The 19,658-nt window shown below is 39.8% G+C and overlaps 1 protein-coding gene across 2 annotated transcripts in view; it reads right to left on the reverse strand.

Moving 5' to 3' along the window:
* Positions 1-19,658, reverse strand: part of ANKRD12 (ankyrin repeat domain 12) — a 61,233-nt gene that overhangs the window by 25,300 nt on the left and 16,275 nt on the right. The window contains exons 2-5 of one of the 2 annotated variants that reach the window (XM_063130561.1): positions 17,198-17,293; positions 13,569-13,705; positions 10,295-10,442; positions 1,362-1,430 (exon numbers count right to left, since the gene is read on the reverse strand). In XM_063130561.1, coding sequence (XP_062986631.1) covers positions 1,362-1,430; positions 10,295-10,442; positions 13,569-13,655 — 304 coding nt within the window. In that variant the 5' untranslated portion in view covers positions 13,656-13,705; positions 17,198-17,293. The remainder of the gene's footprint in view (positions 1-1,361; positions 1,431-10,294; positions 10,443-13,568; positions 13,706-17,197; positions 17,294-19,658) is intronic. The other variant, XM_063130562.1, reaches the window with a different exon arrangement.

The following is a 19,658-nucleotide window of genomic DNA, read 5'->3' on the forward strand; positions in this document are numbered from 1 at the left end:
CAGGTGGGAGGTAGAGGTGCTGAACTGCTTCCTCATATGCACTTTTCTCCCTACCTATTTTTCTTCTGGTGGACCTCTAAGCCTAGCAAGCAGTGAAACTATGGCTAGACCTTGCAGCCCAGGCCAGACCCCCTCCCAAATGACTCTCCCAGAGAGCAGCCGGTCACTGGAAAAGAACGAGGCTAACAGGACCAGGACAAGCACAGGCATCTCAGGCCCTGCTGGGACCAGTGATGTTTGTTGCAGCATAATTTCTTCTCTTTTTTTGAAACATTTTATAGTCAGGGGGCAGCTGGCAGGGCATGTATATGTTACAGATACTCAATTTTATTATTGTTACTTTAAAAATGTATAATCCTTTTGGTTACTCCTAAATTAAATAAGTTTAGTATCACAACAGTAGAAGCAATATCCATTTTATTCCTGTGGTCATGATGGCATTACCATTTAGGTGAGTTTAAAATGCACAATTGCACATGTTCAGTTTATGCCTTTTTTATAGCAAGGTTGGCATAAGGGTTGGGGTTTTTTTGGTTTACAACTGTAGTAAAGCATGAGAATTATCCAATATGCTGAATGGTTCTACTAAAACCTGGAGCGGATTCAACGGCCCACTGACAATGGAGACACCAGCCTCTACTTGTTTCTCAACACTTGATTCACATATGTTACACTTTTTTAAAGTATAAGACTTAGAGACTCTAATGATCTTAGAGAGAAATCCTAACCCACAAATCAGGGAGTTCTAGTTGAAGGGTCAGATGGGTCAGAGACAGTTTTGGATCAAGTGGATCTAAAGCTGCTCCATTCCCCCTGAAGGAGCTTGAATTGGGTGACTCCCCCCTTGCTTCCAGTGGGGGGGGGAATAAAAAGATACAGCAGCTGAAATGTCCCCCTTCCCCAACTTCTGTCCTGACCATCACAACCCAGCAGGGCCTGGGATGAGGAAGTAGATTTGCAGCTTTGCTCTACCCGAGCCTACTTAGGATTGCATTATTAGGTAGCAAAGAGTATACAAATACACATTATATCACACTTGCTGTGTATTAATTCTTCTATTTGATCTGTAAAATTAAAATTATAATCAATATAAAGCATTTTCTACCTAAAGACGTTAGAGGTTAATTTATGGATATCTGCCAGTTTACACCACACATGTGAGTAGATTTCATTGAAGGAAATACACCCCTCTACAAGGTTAACTGTCACTTTGGCTTCTCCCATGAAAGATGGCACACATTACAGTTATATTATTATGGAAGTTATTTTCAGGCTATTCATTGGCACAGAAAAATAAGTATTGTAATGATATTGATAGGGGAAAATGCAACTATAGTAAGTTCACCTGATAATCCATTTACCTGAGTATGTCCTGTAAGTAGATATTAATCTCTCCCCCCAGTTTTCATTTGTATGTCCCGGATCTGAATCTACAGAATGAAGAAGAAATGGGAGAAAAGGGATGGAGGAGAGCAAGAGGAAGAGCAAGATAGAAATGCTGACACACCACTTTTTTTGGATATTTCATAGCATCTGAATGGTAGCTTTATAGTACTTTTAAATAAATGCCTAGGAAAAACTTAGAACAACAATTCACACTATTATTAAGATGCCTAATAACTAAAGCAATAACTAATGATTTCACATGGAAATGCTTTAGAAGAACACACTTCATTGGGAAATGTCTTTTGCTTAGCGCTCCACTTCAGTGTTGCTTTATATGAAAGCTAATCTTCTTAACAGGTGATAACCTTCTTTTGTTTATAACTGGATACATCTTTTGTAACATTCCTTGGCTGTTCACTATCTACTTCCACTTCATTTCAAGAGGCTTTTCCTGATTATTTCGAAAACATTTTACTAATTTGCAGGGAAGGGGAGAAGGTTGAGGAGGACGATGCTGCTAGGACATCTAGACTCCCTGTCCATCCTTAGTCATACCATATCAAAAGTTCTAACAGTGCATTGGAATGCACAATTGCATTCATTCATATGTAGCATTACTTTAAAAACAAACATACAACAACAACTGAACCCACAAGCAGTAAGAAGACAATTAGGGCAAACACCAAAATTAAACAACTGCATCAGAGGAGATTGCAATAGGAAGTATGAATTTTGCCCCAAATGATCATTCATAACAATATTTTAAGACTTCCAGCAAACATGCAGGTTTGCTTGTGGAATTATTTTCCATTATCCCAGAACCAGGCCAATTGATAATGCACCAGTTGGGGAAAAAGGAGGTTAAACATTTGTTACCTAGTCCCCATCCCAGTCCTCTCTCAGACAAGGTTATTCTAGATATCCTATCGGCAATCCTTAGCTTGAAGGCACTGTTGCTGAATGTCAAGTTTTGTGTGTGTGTGTGTTGCGGGGTGGTGGTGGGGAAGTCAGCCAGCAGTTTTTCTGTTTTATAAGATGGATTTTTTTGTAACGGATTTTAACATGTAAGCCTCCTTAGGAGGGCTTCTGGCTTTAAAGGCGGTCTAGAAATATTTTAAATAAATAATTCTAGGTCTTGATCCTGGATGAAGGATCCTGGCCTGCCATCTATCACCGAGACCCAGCTGAGTCCACTGGCATATTTAGTACAGCAGCAGTATAGACTTGAAGCACTGTAGTTTATCTAATTCCATTTCCCTTGCTGGGCCATCCTGTCTGGCAGTCTTCCAGTTTTGTGCTTGACACCCAAGACACATTAGGGATCCTGTTACTGTACCAACAACCTCACTGCCCTAACAGTCTTCCTGCCTGTGGTGACAGAGGTGGACTCAAGGGTGGAGTTTGAGACCCCAGCTAAGAGTTCTGGGAACGTCAACATTTATGCTGAGGCCTCCATGACTGGTAAAATTCATATGTTCATGGTCGCAATGGCAACCACAGGGCAGTCTTAATACCTGGTCCAACATATGGGTTGGGAAACTTAAACTGCCCCCTTTGTTATGGACAGATGACTACCTGATAAGAGTTAGGCTTATAGTAGTCCTGCAACTTTGCTAGTTTGGGAACCTACTGAGATAGACCCTGTTCAGAAGACACGCTCAGGCTAGTGGTTAAGCATTTTGAGCGAAACATTATGGCTTAGCGTATTGTGTGAACCATGACGTAGCATGTCGTGTGACCATTTCTAATCATGGTGGCTATATAACCATGGTTTAAACATGCGCACTAACCATTTGCTACAAAGGGTTAGCAACCTAACCATGGTTTAGCATGTTGTCTGAACAGGCCCACTGTCAACCCCCAGAGGCTGATAAATACAGTTGGTTTGCTGACAGCTGTAGAGATTTTCTTGCTGATAGAACTGTCAGTACTGCTAATGCTCTGATTGGTCTCTGGAACTGGGAGATACAATCAATCTTAGATGCCTTCTCCTCTTGGGAAGGGCCTGTTTGGCTCCTGGTTTATTGAGAAGCTGGAGGCTCTGAAACTATTGCAACAACAGCTGGAGTGACAATGGATGGAGACAGTGGAGAAAAACTCATGACAAATCTGACCAAACATGGACTCACAACACATTTTAGAAACTACTCTGTGGCAGTTATAGTAGAGAAGAGGCCGTACTTATCCACTACCATTGCATTCACACACTACTGTTTAATAGAATTGTTCCAAGTGGTGAAAAGCCTAGGGAATTCAAGCCTATCTGGGGAGGCTGTGCAGCCTTTGATTGTGACCCGTTGATTGCACGTTTTGCAGCATACCACCACCACTACAATAAGTAGTATAATAAATTACAGCAAAAGCTTAAAAGACTAAACTAAATATAAGAAGGTAGCAGAATTAGCCAAATCCCTATTAAAAACCATCTGAAAAAGCCACCTTCACTGCTCATCTAAAAAGCAAGCACCAATGGAGATAGGTGTACCTCTTGGGACGCTCTTTCAGACTGTGAAAAAAAAAAAACCTCTCTAGAATGTAATCCAATGGTGTGGTGGAAGACATTGCAATCACCTGCATCCATATAAACCTGCTTGAGATATTCTTGTCCTACATTGTTTAGAGCTTTAAAAGGTCAAAATCAACATTTTGAATTGAGCCTGGAAGTAAATTAATAACAAGTGACGCTGGTGAAAGATTGACGTAATGTGACCTATAAATCTACCAGCTCCAGTTAGAACCTTGGCAGGTGCATCCTAAAACAACTGAAGCTTTCAGATTGTTTTCAGCAGCAGCCTTACATAGGAGACATTATAGTAAGCTAACTTAGAGGTGACAAGACAAGAATTATTTAGAGGCTAGGCCTGATTTTTCCAGGAAAAGTTTCAACTGACACAGAATACATTAGCTGGTAAAAAGAACTCTTGGCTGCTTCCAGCTAGCATACAGGAGCTGGGCTGGATCCAAGAGTACTCTTAACTATGAGCCCACTGCTCCACATGGAGTGCATTTCCACCAAAAACAGGTTGTACCGTTATAGCATCTCAAGTTATCTGTATTGAGCTTCACTTTTTCACCCTCATCTAATCAGAAAGTGCTGCCAGATACCAGCAGGATTTTCACTATCTGTTCAAGATCAGCTGATGAAATGAGACACCGAGCAGTATATTGTATATTGGTGATATCCAAGCCCAATTCTCTGAATGATTTTCCCCAACACTTTTGTGTAGATGTTGAACAGCATGGGGGACAGAATGAAACTTTGAGGAACCCTGTATGCCAAAGGCTATAGGCTATAATAGCAGTCTCCTAGCAATGTATTCTGGGATCCAGGCAGGATCAGAGCCGTGCCTCTAATCCCAACCTAGCTAGGCTGCCCAGGAGGATATCAGCATCAAAGGAAAGTCAACAGATACCTTTCAGCATGTATGCAAACCAAAAAAGAGGATGGATAATTAGAGAGTGAAATTGACCATTTGTGTTCTTGATCTTTGCTCTTCTTCACTAGTTAAAACTGTCAATAGGTGACTGACATCTGGGTAGCACAGCTTGTGAGTCCTTCCTTGAAGGAAGGGGTGGTCCTGGTGGCTTTAAATCCTGAAGTTCAGAGGAAGCTATTTGAAACCCTTCCCGAAAAAGCCCTCACTGGATTCCACCAACCTAAATAACCATGGAACAGTTTCCAATTTGCCATTCTTGGGTAAAGGAAAAACAGTGTTGCCCCTGTTCTAGGTCTTCCTGGGGAATATTTATTATTTGGATCATTATCAAATTGTCTTCTGGCCTGACTTGGAGCTTAAGCCACCTTGTTTGACCTTGGGAACAATCTACCCTGGGAAATGGACAGGGAGTGTGGTATATTTCTGAACCACCTCTTTCTCTACAACCAATTTAGTCAAGAATCATGGGGTGAAGGAAAGGGAAGCTGACATTCAGACACTCTCTTTCACGCTGACATATAATCCAATAGAGTGCTTTGTGTGATCCATAATAGTGTGCAATATCTTTTCATTTGACATGCTTGTTCATCAACAAGGAATCAAGTGCGATTTTGAAGTGTTTTATAAAGATATGACATCTGTATTGAATTTTACATATTGTATTGACAGTAACATTCAACATTTATGCCAAGGGCAACTTATCCGGGGCAGCTCAGGATTTCATTGTCTCCATGACAACCATGCCACCAGCCCAACGCATGTAGCAGGGCATACTCTTGACCTGGTTTTCACAACTGGACATGGAGATGGTGATTTTAAAGTGGGGGACCACACATCAGTCCCTTTGTCATGGTCAGATCACTGCTTGCTGAGGTTTAGACTTACAGCAGGTTTTCCCCTCTGCATGGGTAGGGGACCTATTAAGATGGTCCGCCCCTGGAGACTAATGGATCTGGATGATTTCCAAAGGGCTCTGGGGAGTTTTCCGGCTGACAGGGTTGGCACTCCTGTCGAAACCCTGGTTGATCTGTGGAATGCAGAAATGACCCGGGCGGTTGACACGATTGCTCTTGAGTGCCCTCTCCTGCGTAGAGCTCGTATGGCTCTGTGGTATACCCCAGAGCTGAGAGCAATGAAACAAAATAGGAGATGGCTGGAGGGCAGACGGAGACAAACTCCTAGTGGATGCAACCAAACACTGGTAAGTGCCTATAGTAAGGTATATTCAGGGGCAGTGAGGGCAACAAAAAACAATATCTTGCTGCCACTATCAAATCATCTATCTGCCACCCAGCGGAGCTTTTCAGAGTTGTCCGGGGGCTATTACATGCTGGCTCCAAGGACATTGTAGAGCCATCTGAGGCCCGCTGTAATGAATTTGCTAGGCACTGCCAGAATAATTTTTTTGGCATCTGCCAGGACTCCAGTGTTATAGCAGGTGAATCTAGTAAAGTATCCAGAGCACAGCCTTGTCCAGTTTCCTTGGATGAATTTCAGTTGGTATAGGTCGAGGATGTTGACAAGGTGCTTGGACAGGTTCGTGCAACCACCTCTGTACTGGATCCTTGCCCCTCTTGGCTAATTAAAGCTAGCAGGGATGGAACAGCTGGCTGGGCCAAGGAAATGATCAATGCCTCTCTGTGAGAGGGAGTGGTCCCGGGCCGTCTGAAAGAGGCGGTAGTGAGACCACTCCTGAAGAAATCTTCCCTGGACCCAGAAAATCTTAATAACTACAGGCCGGTGGCAAATGTTCCATTCCTGGGCAAGGTCCTTGAGCAGGTGGTTGCACACCAGATCCAGACACTCTTGGATAAGACTCAGTTAGGTTTCAGGCCTGGTTTTGGCACGGAAACAGCCTTGGTCACCTTATGTCGGGAGAAAGACAGAGGGAGTGTGACTCTGTTGATTCTACTTAACCTCTCAGTGTCTTTCGATACCATCGACCATGGTATCCTTCTGGAGCGACTGGCTGAGTTAGGAGTGGGAGGTACTGCTTTGCAGTGGTTCTGCTCCTACCTGGCTAGTCGGCTCCAGAAGGTGGTACATGGGGAACATTGCTCGGCTCCGTGGATTCTCTAGTATGGGGTTCCGCAGGGGTCAGTCTTGTCCCCCATGCTGCTTAACATTTACATAAAACCATTGGGTGCGGTCATTCAGAGTTTTGGAGTGCGTTGTCATCAGTACGCTGATGACACACAGCTCTATTTCTCCTTTTCATCTTCAACAGGTGAGGCTGTAGATGTGCCTGGCTTCGACAATGGACTGGATGAGGGCTAATAAACTGAAACTCAATCCAGACAAGACTGAGATGCTGTTAGTGGGTGGTTCTTCTGACCAGATAGTGGGTGTTCAACCTGTTCTGGATGGGGTTGCACTCCCTCTAAAGGAGCAGGTTCATAGCTTGGGGCTTCTCCTAGAATCATCTCTGTCACTTGAGGGTGACACAGGGTGCCTTCTACAAACTTCAGTTGGCGGCCCAGCTATGCCCCTATCTGGACAGGGATAACCTAGCCTCAGTTGTCTATGCTCTAGTAACCTCCAAATTAGATTACTGCAATGCACTCTACATGGGGCTGCCTTTCAAAATGGTTCGGAAGCTACAGTTTGTGCAAAATGCAGTGGCCAGATTGATAACTGGAACCAGAAGGTTCGAGCATATAAGACTGACTCTGGCCAACTTGCATTGGCTGCCTGTACGTTTTCCAAGCCCAATTCAAGGTGCTGGTTTTAACCTATAAAGCCTTACACAGCTTGGGACCACAATACCTGACGGAACGCCTCTCCTGACATGAACCTACCTGTACACTACGCTCAACACCTAAGGTCCTCCTTCGGGTGTCTACTCCAAGGGAAGCTCGGAGGATGGCAACAAGGGAGAGGGGGCCTTTTCAGTGGTGGCCCCTCAATTATGGAATGATCTCCCCGAAGAGGCATGCCTGGCACCAACATTGTTATCTTTTCGGTGCCAGGTCAATACTTTTCTCTTCTCCCAGGAATTTAACAGCAGATGCTGAGTTTTTTAACTGACTCCAGAATAGTTGTTTTAAACAGATATTGCCTGTTTTTATTTGTATTTTATGCTTTTTATGCTTTTAAATTTTGTATATTTGTTTTTTAATGTTCAATGTTTTTAACTTTTGTAAACCGCCCAGTGAGCTTTGGCTATGGGACGGTATATAAATGCAAATAACAACAACAATATTAATAAATATTGATATTTTCCCTGAGACTCTAACCTACCATCGAAACAGAAATTCATAATAGTATTTCAATCAATAATCTATTCTTTTCAGTGAGTTATTTACAGAATTGAAGAGGGATCATTAATAGCTCACAGAGAAGAAAAAAACCCAAATACTGAACTGAAAAGAGCATTGTCACCAAATATTCTATATTAGTATTATGTTGACCTGCGTAATTATTTGTAATTGATTGCATATTCTTTAAGTGTTACAGTGTGCAAAGAAATATCTGAGCACTTTTAAGGCTCATTTATTTCAATGGAGAGATTTAATGGCATGCTTTAATGGGTTTGCTTATAGGTCATGTATGGGCATGGCTACAATAAATCTATGACAGATTTAAATTCTGAAATTAAGAGCAGCAGGTACTCACACACAGGACATGCTACTAAGAATGAAAGAGACAGATTGATCGTGAAGCAGTTTTACAGTAGAAAGAGTTGCTAAGAACTGTGCAGTGTGAAATGTATTAGTAGGCCCCGACAATTTAAGCCAATCAGCTTACTGAACTAATGAATAACAAATGGGATACATTTAAGGGGGCAATATTTTTGAAACCCAAATTTGGCAGCCCTGCGAGTGCCTACTGGCTAGAGTCTGTGCAGTCACCCACATGTCAAATAACGTATTACCCCAGTTCTCTTTCAGTGTTAAATTTTATATACTTGTGTGTTGTGATGTCACTGGTGGTGGGAGGCCTTAAGAATCTGGATTCCGTCCTCTGCATTCCACTGAAACAGCCGTTACTAAGATCACCAATGATCTCCTCACTGCCAAGCCTAAAGGCCATTATTCCATTCTTATTCTCCTTGATCTAACTGCAGCCTTTGACACGGTTGATCATGATCTTCTCTTAGATTCCCTTCATGACCTTGGATTTTGTGGCTCTGTCTATAACTGGTTTGCCTCCTATCTAGCGGGTCGCTCTTTCAGCGTGTTGGCTAATGGCAACTCGTCTTCCTCCTTTCCCCTTTCAGTAGGGGTTCCGCAAGGCTCGGTGCTTGGCCCGTTGTTGTTTTCCTTATACATGATGCCCTTGGGCAAGCTTATTCAATCTCATGGCCTCCAATATCATCTGTCCGCCGATGATACACAACTATATCTGTCATCTCCGGAACTTTCTCCTGATGTTCACGATCGTATCTCGGCATGTCTTTCAGATATCTCAGCTTGGCTGCTTCATCGTCGTTTGAAATTTAATATGGCAAAGACTGAATTGCTTGTTTTTCCTCCTAAACCTTCTCCTCGTCTCTCATTCTCTCTTACTGTCAATGATGTTACGCTTACTCCGGTCAAGGAAGCTCGTAGCCTTGGCTTTATATTTGACTCCTCGCTCTCCTTTATTCCTCATATTGAGGCAGTAGCTAAATCTTTTTTTCCTGTATAATATTGCCAGGATTCGATCATTTCTGTCTGTCTCTTCTGCCAAGACGCTTGTTCATGCACTGGTTATTTCTCGGTTGGACTACTGCAACCTTCTTCTCTCTGGCCTTCCTTCTTCTCACATCAGTCCGTTGGTTTCTGTTCACCACTCTGCCGCAAAGATCATCTTCTTGGCTCGTCGCTCTGACCATGTTACTCTGCTTCTGAAATCTCTTCATTGGCTTCCAATTCACTTCAGAATCCAATATAAACTTCTCCTGTTAACCTTCAAAGCTTTTCACGGTCTAGCTCCTTGCTATCTCTCCTCTCTCATCTCACACTATTGCCCCGCTCGTGCTCTTCGCTCCTCTGATGCCATGTTTCTCGCCTGCCCAAGGGCCTCTACTTCCCTTGCTCGGCTTCGTCCATTTTCTTCTGCTGCCCCTTACGCCTGGAACGCTCTTCCAGAACATTTGAGAACTACAAGTTCAATCGCAGCTTTTAAAGCTCAACTAAAAACTTTTCTTTTTCCTAAAGCTTTTAAAACTTGATGTTGTGCGGACTTTATACTGTTAGTTTTACCCTACCCTGTGCCTGTTGGCATTCTCTTCCCCTCGTTATTGTTTTACTATGACTTTATTAGATTGTAAGCCTATGCGGCAGGGTCTTGCTATTTACTGTTTTACTCTGTACAGCACCATGTACATTGATGGTGCTATATAAATAAATAAATAATAATAATAATAATAATAATAATAATAATAATAAGTAAGCACTTCATGATTTGCATCTTTTGTGACAGATCACTGTAACAAACTAGCCACAAGCATGATGAGTTAAGAGAAAAATAAAATTAAACAGTTTTACCTGAGTCTGAATTACGATCTTCATTTCTGGATGGACTAACATTAAACTGAAGTTTACGTTTCATGGAAGATTTTTCTTTCAACTCCTTTCCCATATCACTCCTATCCACTTTTGTTGTTTTGCTGTAGGAGGCGATCTTGTCCTTGCTCTGATACAAACAAAAAGTATACTATGTTGTAAGTACAATGTTTACATAAAACTATTAACAGTGATTTTTTAAAAAATACACTCCAAAAATAAACACACGCTAGGAAAAACCCTCAACTAACCAATAGCAGAGTTTTGTCTCTAAGCTGTTCTTTAGATTACAGCATTCTAGGATTACTAGGCTTTACTATGTATTCCCTGTAAACACAGAACAAAGTAGTAGTGGAATGCCAAAGAACCTAGCATTTCTGAGTTTTCCACACATAAAAAAAATAAAACAGAGTAAAATTGGTATTGTGCAAAACTGAGCTAGAATAAAGAAGTTGAAAGCTATATAAAATCAGCTTATCTCAAAGAAAAAGACCAGGCACAAAAACACTAGTGTAGTCAAAAAACCTTCTAAATGTTCACATGAAATTCAGTAAAGACAGTTGTAAATTTAAATCCTATTTAGGATCCTAAACCAAATTTCAATTAAAAAAACCTGATCTCCCCCAAAATGTTTTCCTACCTTCTTAGTGTAACTATATTGAAGCTAAACCTGTATACTCCAAGATACGGAGTCTATTATGTTGTTGTTTCAATACATTTTCCAAGACATAGCTGCCTGCTGTACTACTAATACTGAACAAATGTACGTAAGCAGATGACGCCCAGCTTTTCACTAGCTGTAGCAATGACTATGTCTGTTAGACAGGATGCTTCTCCATAAAAAATATGGCATAAATTGTCAAGTTTGCATAGAACACAAAGGTCCTTGTTAAAGTCTCACAGCACACAAATATCTAAACAGCAATTCATAAAAGATTAGCATTTTGCCTGACACAGTCTTGCCATGTTAGGTTTTAACCATATGATATGGAACATAACAATCCATATTCATAATTCTTCATCATTCATTTTCAAAGAAAAGCTTGAATGCCACCAATACAAGGGCATTCATTTTCTTTAGCTGAAGGCAAAGTGTTTCTGCCTATTATTATTATTATTATTATTATTATTATTATTTTATTTATTTATTTATATAGCACCATCAATGTACATGGTAACATTTCTTAAGTGTTTTAAGGACCAACACCTCACTGGGGACAGAGACCCAGAGGATGCAGCAGGATGCAGACTTCTGGGCATATTTTGTTGAAGTTGCTCCCTTTTAAAAAATTCGTAAAGTCAAACCAAATTAGATGTTTAAAATCCAAGACCTGTATTTCAAGCACATTTAAATATAAGCCATACATTATAGCATAGACCAGGAACTATGTGCGTGTGGGAGGGTTTTGCTATTTTTTCCCCTGACAACAGCCCCAACTACCTCATGGGGTATGGCTCTGGAGCATCCTGACCTTTGCAGGATTTGGGGGAGGGTAGTAGAAACTGCCATTGGAAGGGAGAGAATAGCAGTGACAACACAGGATCAAAAACAGCTCAAATCCAGATCAAAGACACCAAAAACAAAACAAAACAACAATAAGGAAGGTACACAGATTCAAAGCATCCCTGACATGTTACAACCTGTTTTGGTGAGCTGCAGCATGTAAGTTATTCTAAGCAGTTATTGCTAAGGGGTATAAACAAGTTTTCCCTTGATAAAGCACCATTTTTCAAAATGCATCAGGAACACTACCAATCTGTGCATTATCTTTTTGTTCTTTAGAAAATGAAAAGCCCTTGTATGTGCATGCTCAAGAACACCACCGATGGAGCTTTGGATCCCATATCTTAACTTAATATCAGTATTGTTAAATCTTTTCCCCCACATTATGCCATGAAACCTATTACAAAAATTACCCTTCTGCTTCAACTTCCTCCTGTTTCAAGTGAAGAAAACATGATAACTTCCCTATCCTGGATAGCTATATACCAATAGTCGGTACATCCAATTTCCAGAACTTAGGAGTCAATGAGTTGGATCCAAACTCTTTGCTCCACGAATGGAAAGAATTCCATTTACAGGAGTCTTTATATTCACAGAGCAAATGCTTTGGATCCAACTCCATTATTTTTTTTGCAACAGATATTTATACTTTTTCTACCATACAGGAACTACTTATAAAATCTATATAAAATGACTTTTGGATCAAGTAGTAGTTCATTATCTAAGATCTTCTTCATGATATAAAGTATATATTTCTGAAATAGTTGAAGCTGTTTTCAATTATGTATATTACTGCGCAACCATCAGGTCCAGAATACCATATTCCAACAATTTTGAACACACTAACTATTTTTTTTATTTAAATAGCAAACTATTCTATTTCCTAGAGCAAACACCATTTACTTCAATACTTTTTTCCCATTTGTCTGAAGCTCTCTCTACTTTCAGGCAACAGGTTCTGTTTTCCTTTCTTTTCTCCTGCAACCTCCCCATATAGTATAGGGTTCCTGAATGGGCATCCCAGGAACACATGGAAAGGTGTTGAGGGAGGTCCACCATCTTGTTATGACAGAGGAAACCTGACATCATTCCTCTGGTGTTGGGGGAAATAGGGGCTTGTCAGGGTGGAGTGAGAGAGGGGTCTTGCACCCACAGGATCCAAAGTTCTCCTATTCCCCTGACACGTCTCTGATAAGGTGCAAAAACATCTAACAGACCTGGAGATGGTATACTTATTTTTCCTCCCATTAGTGTCAATGGCAGGGAAAATTTTAACAAGGCACAAATGAGGAAGAAAAACCACTGGGAAATCTGCCTTCTAACCTGGCTGGTAAGAACTAGCCCAACTGAGGAACTGGTGGTTGCTTCCCCATAGTATCTCCCTCCCCTGCTCCATAGGATTGCTCTGTAAATACATAATTAATGTGGAGAAAGTTGCTGTAGAAATTGGACCCACACTTATAATTCAGTGTGGCTCAAAGGCTTGTTTCATCAACATTAGAACATATTCAACAAAGTAATTTGATCAGCTACTATACATGACTCATAGAAATGTTAGATGGCATAATATTGTCATCAGTGTATAAGGAGATAAATTACAGTACATAGTAGCTTGTTATATAATGGGAATAGTTATTTTAGCAAGTGCCTCCTACAATTCTGCTTGGCGCCACATAGTACCATTTCTTCATACAGCTTGGATATATTCTATGCTTCTATGGATTAGCCTAGCTACAAACTAATCTTCTATACCTTTCTTCCAGTTGGTTTTTCCACCATGGTGCTATCGCTGTCAGAATTTTGAATCTGAACTGCCTTTGCTGACCCAAATCTGGGCATTTTATAGTTGTTCACTAACTTTATCTTGCACCAGTGTGATCATTATGCATCTGCCAAGAAAAAAAGAAGAAACAAAAATAACTATCTTCATACATGAAGTTATCAAACTACACAAATAACATAAATACTGAGTGGTTATTGAATTTATTTAGAGTCACGTGAAGCAATTTCTACCAATCCTACCCTACAACTGCAGCCCCCTGCACCATATCTTACACCATATGCAAGGGTCCCAATCTCCAGGTGCAGATTTTCAGGGGGCTGCAGACAGAAGGAGAACATGAAAGTTCTGGTCCATGAACTGTATCATTCATGAAAACAAATTTAGGACCTAAACAAGAAAAAAAAAACCAGATTTACAGATTTTCTGTAGGGGGCAAATACATAGATCCACAGCCACAAGGAAAGGCATTTTTCAAAATCCTATTTATGCAGTAAAGGTAGCATTACCACTCTTCTGCAATCACTCAGAGGGGGTAGACTGTAACTTTCTCACTGATGACCAGAAGCTAGATACTGCCACTCCACAGCATTGTGTTTCAGTAACTATAGTTATCTATTAAATAATTATGTATTAAAATAGGCCCAGAAAAAAAAATCTCCTATAGTTGTGAACAGCTCAGGCAGTGCTGCCCCAAAGAGCATCCTGTATGGCTCATGTTTATTTTCCTTTATCACCACTATTGTTAGCAAAACATTATAGGCCTGTGAAAACTGAAATATTGAAATCACAATTGTGCAGATTAAATCTAATGAAGTAGTTCTGGTTGACAATTCTACATGTAGCACTTTGTTTTTTGTATGAGTGAATGGCTGCTATTCAGACAGGACATAAGCACACTATGGGTCTTGAACTAGCGACCCAAGGATATGTCACAACTCAAAGAATAGTTATGACACCCAGGAATGCATTAGGACAGATCAGATCAGATAATGTCCTGATTCCTATACATGAAGGAGCAGAAAAAATTGCCCCTCCATCCTGAAACAGAAAAAAGGAGAGACACTTCTGAAGTATTTTATGTTTCAGAACAATGAAATAATTTTTGAAGCATTTTTTACAATAATATTTTCACTAATCTATTTACACTGCTGCAGATCTCTTAGATCCAAAGGTAGTACTGTTAGTGATATCATTGCTATTGAATTTGATTGGACTGCTAAAGCAGTAACGATCTGAAAACTTTTAATTATTGCAGAGTACAGAATATATTCAGGTATTTGGTAAAGGAGTGCAATTTGGGTCTCCTCCAAGCATGTTGCTCCTGCAATATCCTGACAAAGTCTTTATATAAACAGCCTCTGACTCTTCAGTGCCCCCAGATTCCTCTATCTTCTGCATCGTGAAATACTTAGAATTTCTCAGAACTGATATATGTATGAAAAGCTAAGTTGAGAAGCTTATTTCAATTTTTGCAAACCTTCCATTTTGTGAATTTCGCAAAGTTCAAAATAAGCTATGGACCTTTCAGACAATGGCCTTATTTGGACATAAGTAACATTAAAATATGTTTTAGTGTTATGTGAATGAGCTGGGGGATGGTGAGTTCTCCCTCCCTTCTGGGATGGCTGTGAGTAGATGAGAAGTTTTTGTTATACTTAACTATGGGTTAGAGGGGGTGAAATCTACTTTACAATCCTAGCTTGTTTCTCCAAGTCATTGGCCATGCTGGCAGGGCTGATTAGAGTTGTAGTCCAAAACATCTGGAAGGTAGGAGGACACCTATCTCTGCCCTACAATTTGTCTGAGTTCAGGAATATCAACAAACTATCCTATTGGAAATGGAAGTTAAAGTTTCTATTCCTCCTCCTTGCTACCATTCTAGAAGAGAGGGAAGTGCACAAGGTCAAGTCATGTAACACTAACTGAATCAGATCACTGATTCTCTATCACCAAAAATAAACCTTTGAGTTATGTTATTATGTTCAAGTATATATTGTGTACTGGGATGGACTGCACTATGGATCTAATAAATTAATAGGAACAGGCAATTTTGTCTCTCTGTAAAAACAAAATGTTTGCTATGTATAATAGTGAAACAATGTTGAATTCTTCATTAGTATTATAAAGCATAAATGAATATTCATTTTTAAAGCTACTTTTTAGGTACATTCCTGGGTGTTTATTTTATAAACCTTGGCCTGGTTTGTATCTCTAAACATCTGAGCTTCTTCTATTTCTGAATACTGCTGAGATTGACATATGTTAAATCAAGGCAATAAATGGTGCAATCCTATAACTCAGAAGAAAACCCTACTGAGTTTAATGGGACCGTATACAGAATTGGAGACAAAGCCTTCTTTCTGTTTACGAGTGTTGATCATTTCTGTTTTCAATTCCTCCCCTCTATTTTCCTAATTATCTTATACAGGCTAAGAAATCCTTACAGAGCAATCCTAAACTGTTTTCCTCAGAAACAAGTCTCAGTGAGACTTGCTCCCTACTAGTCAATGTGTCCTAGGTACCTTAGGATGCAGCTTACAGCTCCATCTTTAATATTGGGCATTTAATGGCATCAAACTAAATTTTACTGGGCATTTATATGGCTAGGGCAGTATCCAGTGCAGTCACAGTACTAACGATAATGACACTGTACTAGTGTAAACCAATGCAAAGGGGAAAAGCTGCTGAATTTCAGTAGTGTGGTTCGCTGCCAAAATTTGGCAGCAAATTGCTGCTTTTCCCTTTGCCTCACAAGAACTAATCACATTGTACTAGCTTTTACGCTAATACTATGACAGAATTGGATGCTGCCCCCAAATTTCATAAATATACCAAATGGTACTATTTTATATGATACCTACTACATAGTATATTACGGATTTTTAGAGTATGTTTAGATTTGATAAGTATTCCTATTTTTCATGTTTTTCTGGAAAACACACACATACACCTTCTCCCATGGCTTCAACATTTCCAGAAATGTTTCATATCTAGCCTTCACAAGACTGAACAGACATTAGATGGCTACTAGGAGAAGGGCTTTCTCCGCTGTGGCACCCCGGTTGTGGAATGAGCTCCCCAGAGAGGTCCGCCTGGCACCTACACTGTACTCCTTTCGTCGCCAGCTAAAGACCTTTTTATTCTCTCAGTATTTTAACACTTAATTTTAACTTAAAATTTAAATTTCACTGTTTTAACTCTGTATTTTAATCTTATATCAATTTTGCTGTGTGGTTTTATTCTGGTTGTGCTTTTTATACTGTATTTTGTATATGTGCTTTTAACCTGTTGGTTGTTTTATTATGGTTTTAATTTTTGTGAACCGCCCAGAGAGCTTTGGCTATTGGGCAGTATAAAAATGTAATAAATAAATAAATAGATGACAGAAAGTCATATGAGAGAGAGGCACCATTAGAACTGGAGCAAAACCTATCTATTCTCCCTGGGAACCCGAGTTTCTTGGGAAGGAACAAAATTTTCCATGTTCTTCAATGGACTTTCCAATTTCATGTATATAACCTGGGTCTCAATTTTTTAAAGAAAAAAATACAACCTACAACAGTAGGGGAAACAGAGAGAGAGAAAAAGGACTTATTACCTAAAATGAAATCACAGTAGTTAGATCCAGGCTGCCAGCACTATCCAAACGTGAAGTCAGTTTATTGTAAGCTGTTATGGAATATCCAAAGCAAACCTAAAAGGAAATTATTACAAATACTAAGGCAACTGAGACAATAAAAAAGAAGCAAACAATTTTTTCTGGGAACAGCAATACAATAAATAAATGCTCTAATAAAATTTGCAACCTTAATTCTTACCTACTATTTTATTATGCAATTGAAGATAAATTATTGTTTAATATGTATTGGCAGTGTGGTATGAATAAAAAAAATGCTAATGTTAGCGCCATGTTATTTCTGAATTAACATTTTCAGATAGAGTTGATGACTTGCATCTGGATGTGCAAACTGTTGCACTGAAAAACATTTGGACAGCAGATGACACTACTATGAAAGTTTTATTTGTTTTCTTTGATCTGTAATGGCTCATTCATACATGCAGTCACCACAACTGCTTGCTGCAGTCATGAGGAACATGCATGTGTGAACCAATCCTATACAATGTGTCAGGCACATTGAATATACATACCAGGAAGCTAGTTCAACTATGATAGGGGTTCTTATATCAATGTTTCACTAGCATTACATCAGCATAATGTGATCCTATGCATTCCCAACAGCAAAGGAGAAAGCAAAACAATACCAGTAAAAACAAGAAATAACACAGCAACAACCAGACAGCCTCACAAATTCATGTTAACTCCACGAACAGACAATAACTCTGTATTACTCATGCACAGAAGGCATCAATCAACACATTGCAATGACAAAACAAACCTATGTTACCCTCCTAAAGACATACCACAAAAAATTGTACAGCTACCAGAGTGACCTTTCCAGTGCTGATTGTCATGGTGCAGAGAACAATAGACAAGAAGCAGGCACAATGTTTTATCATCCCAGTGCAGAGTGGATTAAAAATATTTTTAAATATATATTTAAATATTTGAAGTTTCAGCTATGGTACATTGTAAAATAAATAAATAACCTGGTTAAAATTAAATGTTAAGATAATACATATATTTTGAAATTAACTTATGAGCGCCTTCTGAAAGGCTGTTTGTCTTTGTAAAGAAAGAATTGTGAGAAAAACATCATTAGTAATTATACAGCACAATACTTAATGACCTTATATACTGGCTAGTCATCATAATTGTCACACTAACTTGTCTCGGTGACCTTTTATTCTTGTTCCATACCTAGTAACTAACTGAGCTCTGTAACTGACTCAGAATAAATATTCTAATTACAAATCAATGCTTCTATGAATATAGCAACCAATTAGTATGCAGTTTTATTTAGGAAGTATCTAAATAATAAATGGAATTTTTAGTTTAAGGCTATAATTTATAAGTTGCACTTTTCTTGGGGATTTAAATCATGATTTAAAATTGTATTGGTTTAAATCAAAATACCCTCACCCAGTGCTTAAATCACCAGCAAATCTAGTCACCAGGCAGAACTATTTAGCTTTGCAGAATCTTAATATTAACAAAATATGATTGGATAGGTCACTATTGTTAGCATATTTTCTTGAATATTCACTTTATTATGTAGGTATTTCCCAATTCCACCTGTCCTCAATAATCAATTTATCATCAGACTAAAAGAAATGAAAGTATTCCAAGCGTGTGATTTAATGCAAGGAGGCTACTAACTAAAAGGGCCTGTATTAGCTGAACTATAGGTCAGTTCATGGCAGTTAGAGACTGGCATTAGACTTTTGTCTTTGTTGAGCAAGTTTATATGTAGAAGACCAAATTAGAGTATACACTTGACCATTATGCAATTAACATGTCTTGTTTTTACTTTAAGCAAGACCAGGGGAACCAATGAGGTACAGAACTTTAATGCATGGGGATTTTTTTAAAAAAATCCATTCTCCTTGAGCTGATGTCCCAGTGAAAATCCTCCCTCTAGAACAGGGATGGGCAACTTGTGGCCTTCTAGATGTTTTGGCCTACAACTCCCATCAGCCATATCAAGCATAGCCAACGGTGAGAAATGATGGGAGTTGTAGGCTAAAACATCAGGAGGGACACAACTTGCCCAACCTCGCTCTAAAAGCAAGTATTTCCCATGGAGGAAAAGCTATCATGGGGGCTGCCTATACAGAAGCAGTAAGCAAAACCAAGCGCTTTTGCTGCTTTGGGTGGTGGTGGTGGGTTAACAATCCTGATGCAACAGCAAAAGCGCAGGGTTTCTGGTGGCAAGCCTGCCCCCACAGATGGTGACCAATCAGGGGTCACCATCTACCCAGAGCAGGGCTAGACGGGGGATGAGCCATACTTGCCTAGCTCTGGAGAAAAAAATTGGGTTAAGTTCCCAACTTCTTTCTTCACAGCTTCGTGGAAAAGCCTTGGGCGGTGTGATCAATGCAGTGCCACTGCACACTCAGCCCGGGGCTTTCCGTGCATATAGACAACACCCTGGCCCCAC

Source organism: Elgaria multicarinata, chromosome 7 (genome assembly GCF_023053635.1).
Source record: "Elgaria multicarinata webbii isolate HBS135686 ecotype San Diego chromosome 7, rElgMul1.1.pri, whole genome shotgun sequence".
Classification (NCBI taxonomy): Eukaryota; Metazoa; Chordata; class Lepidosauria; order Squamata; family Anguidae; genus Elgaria; species Elgaria multicarinata.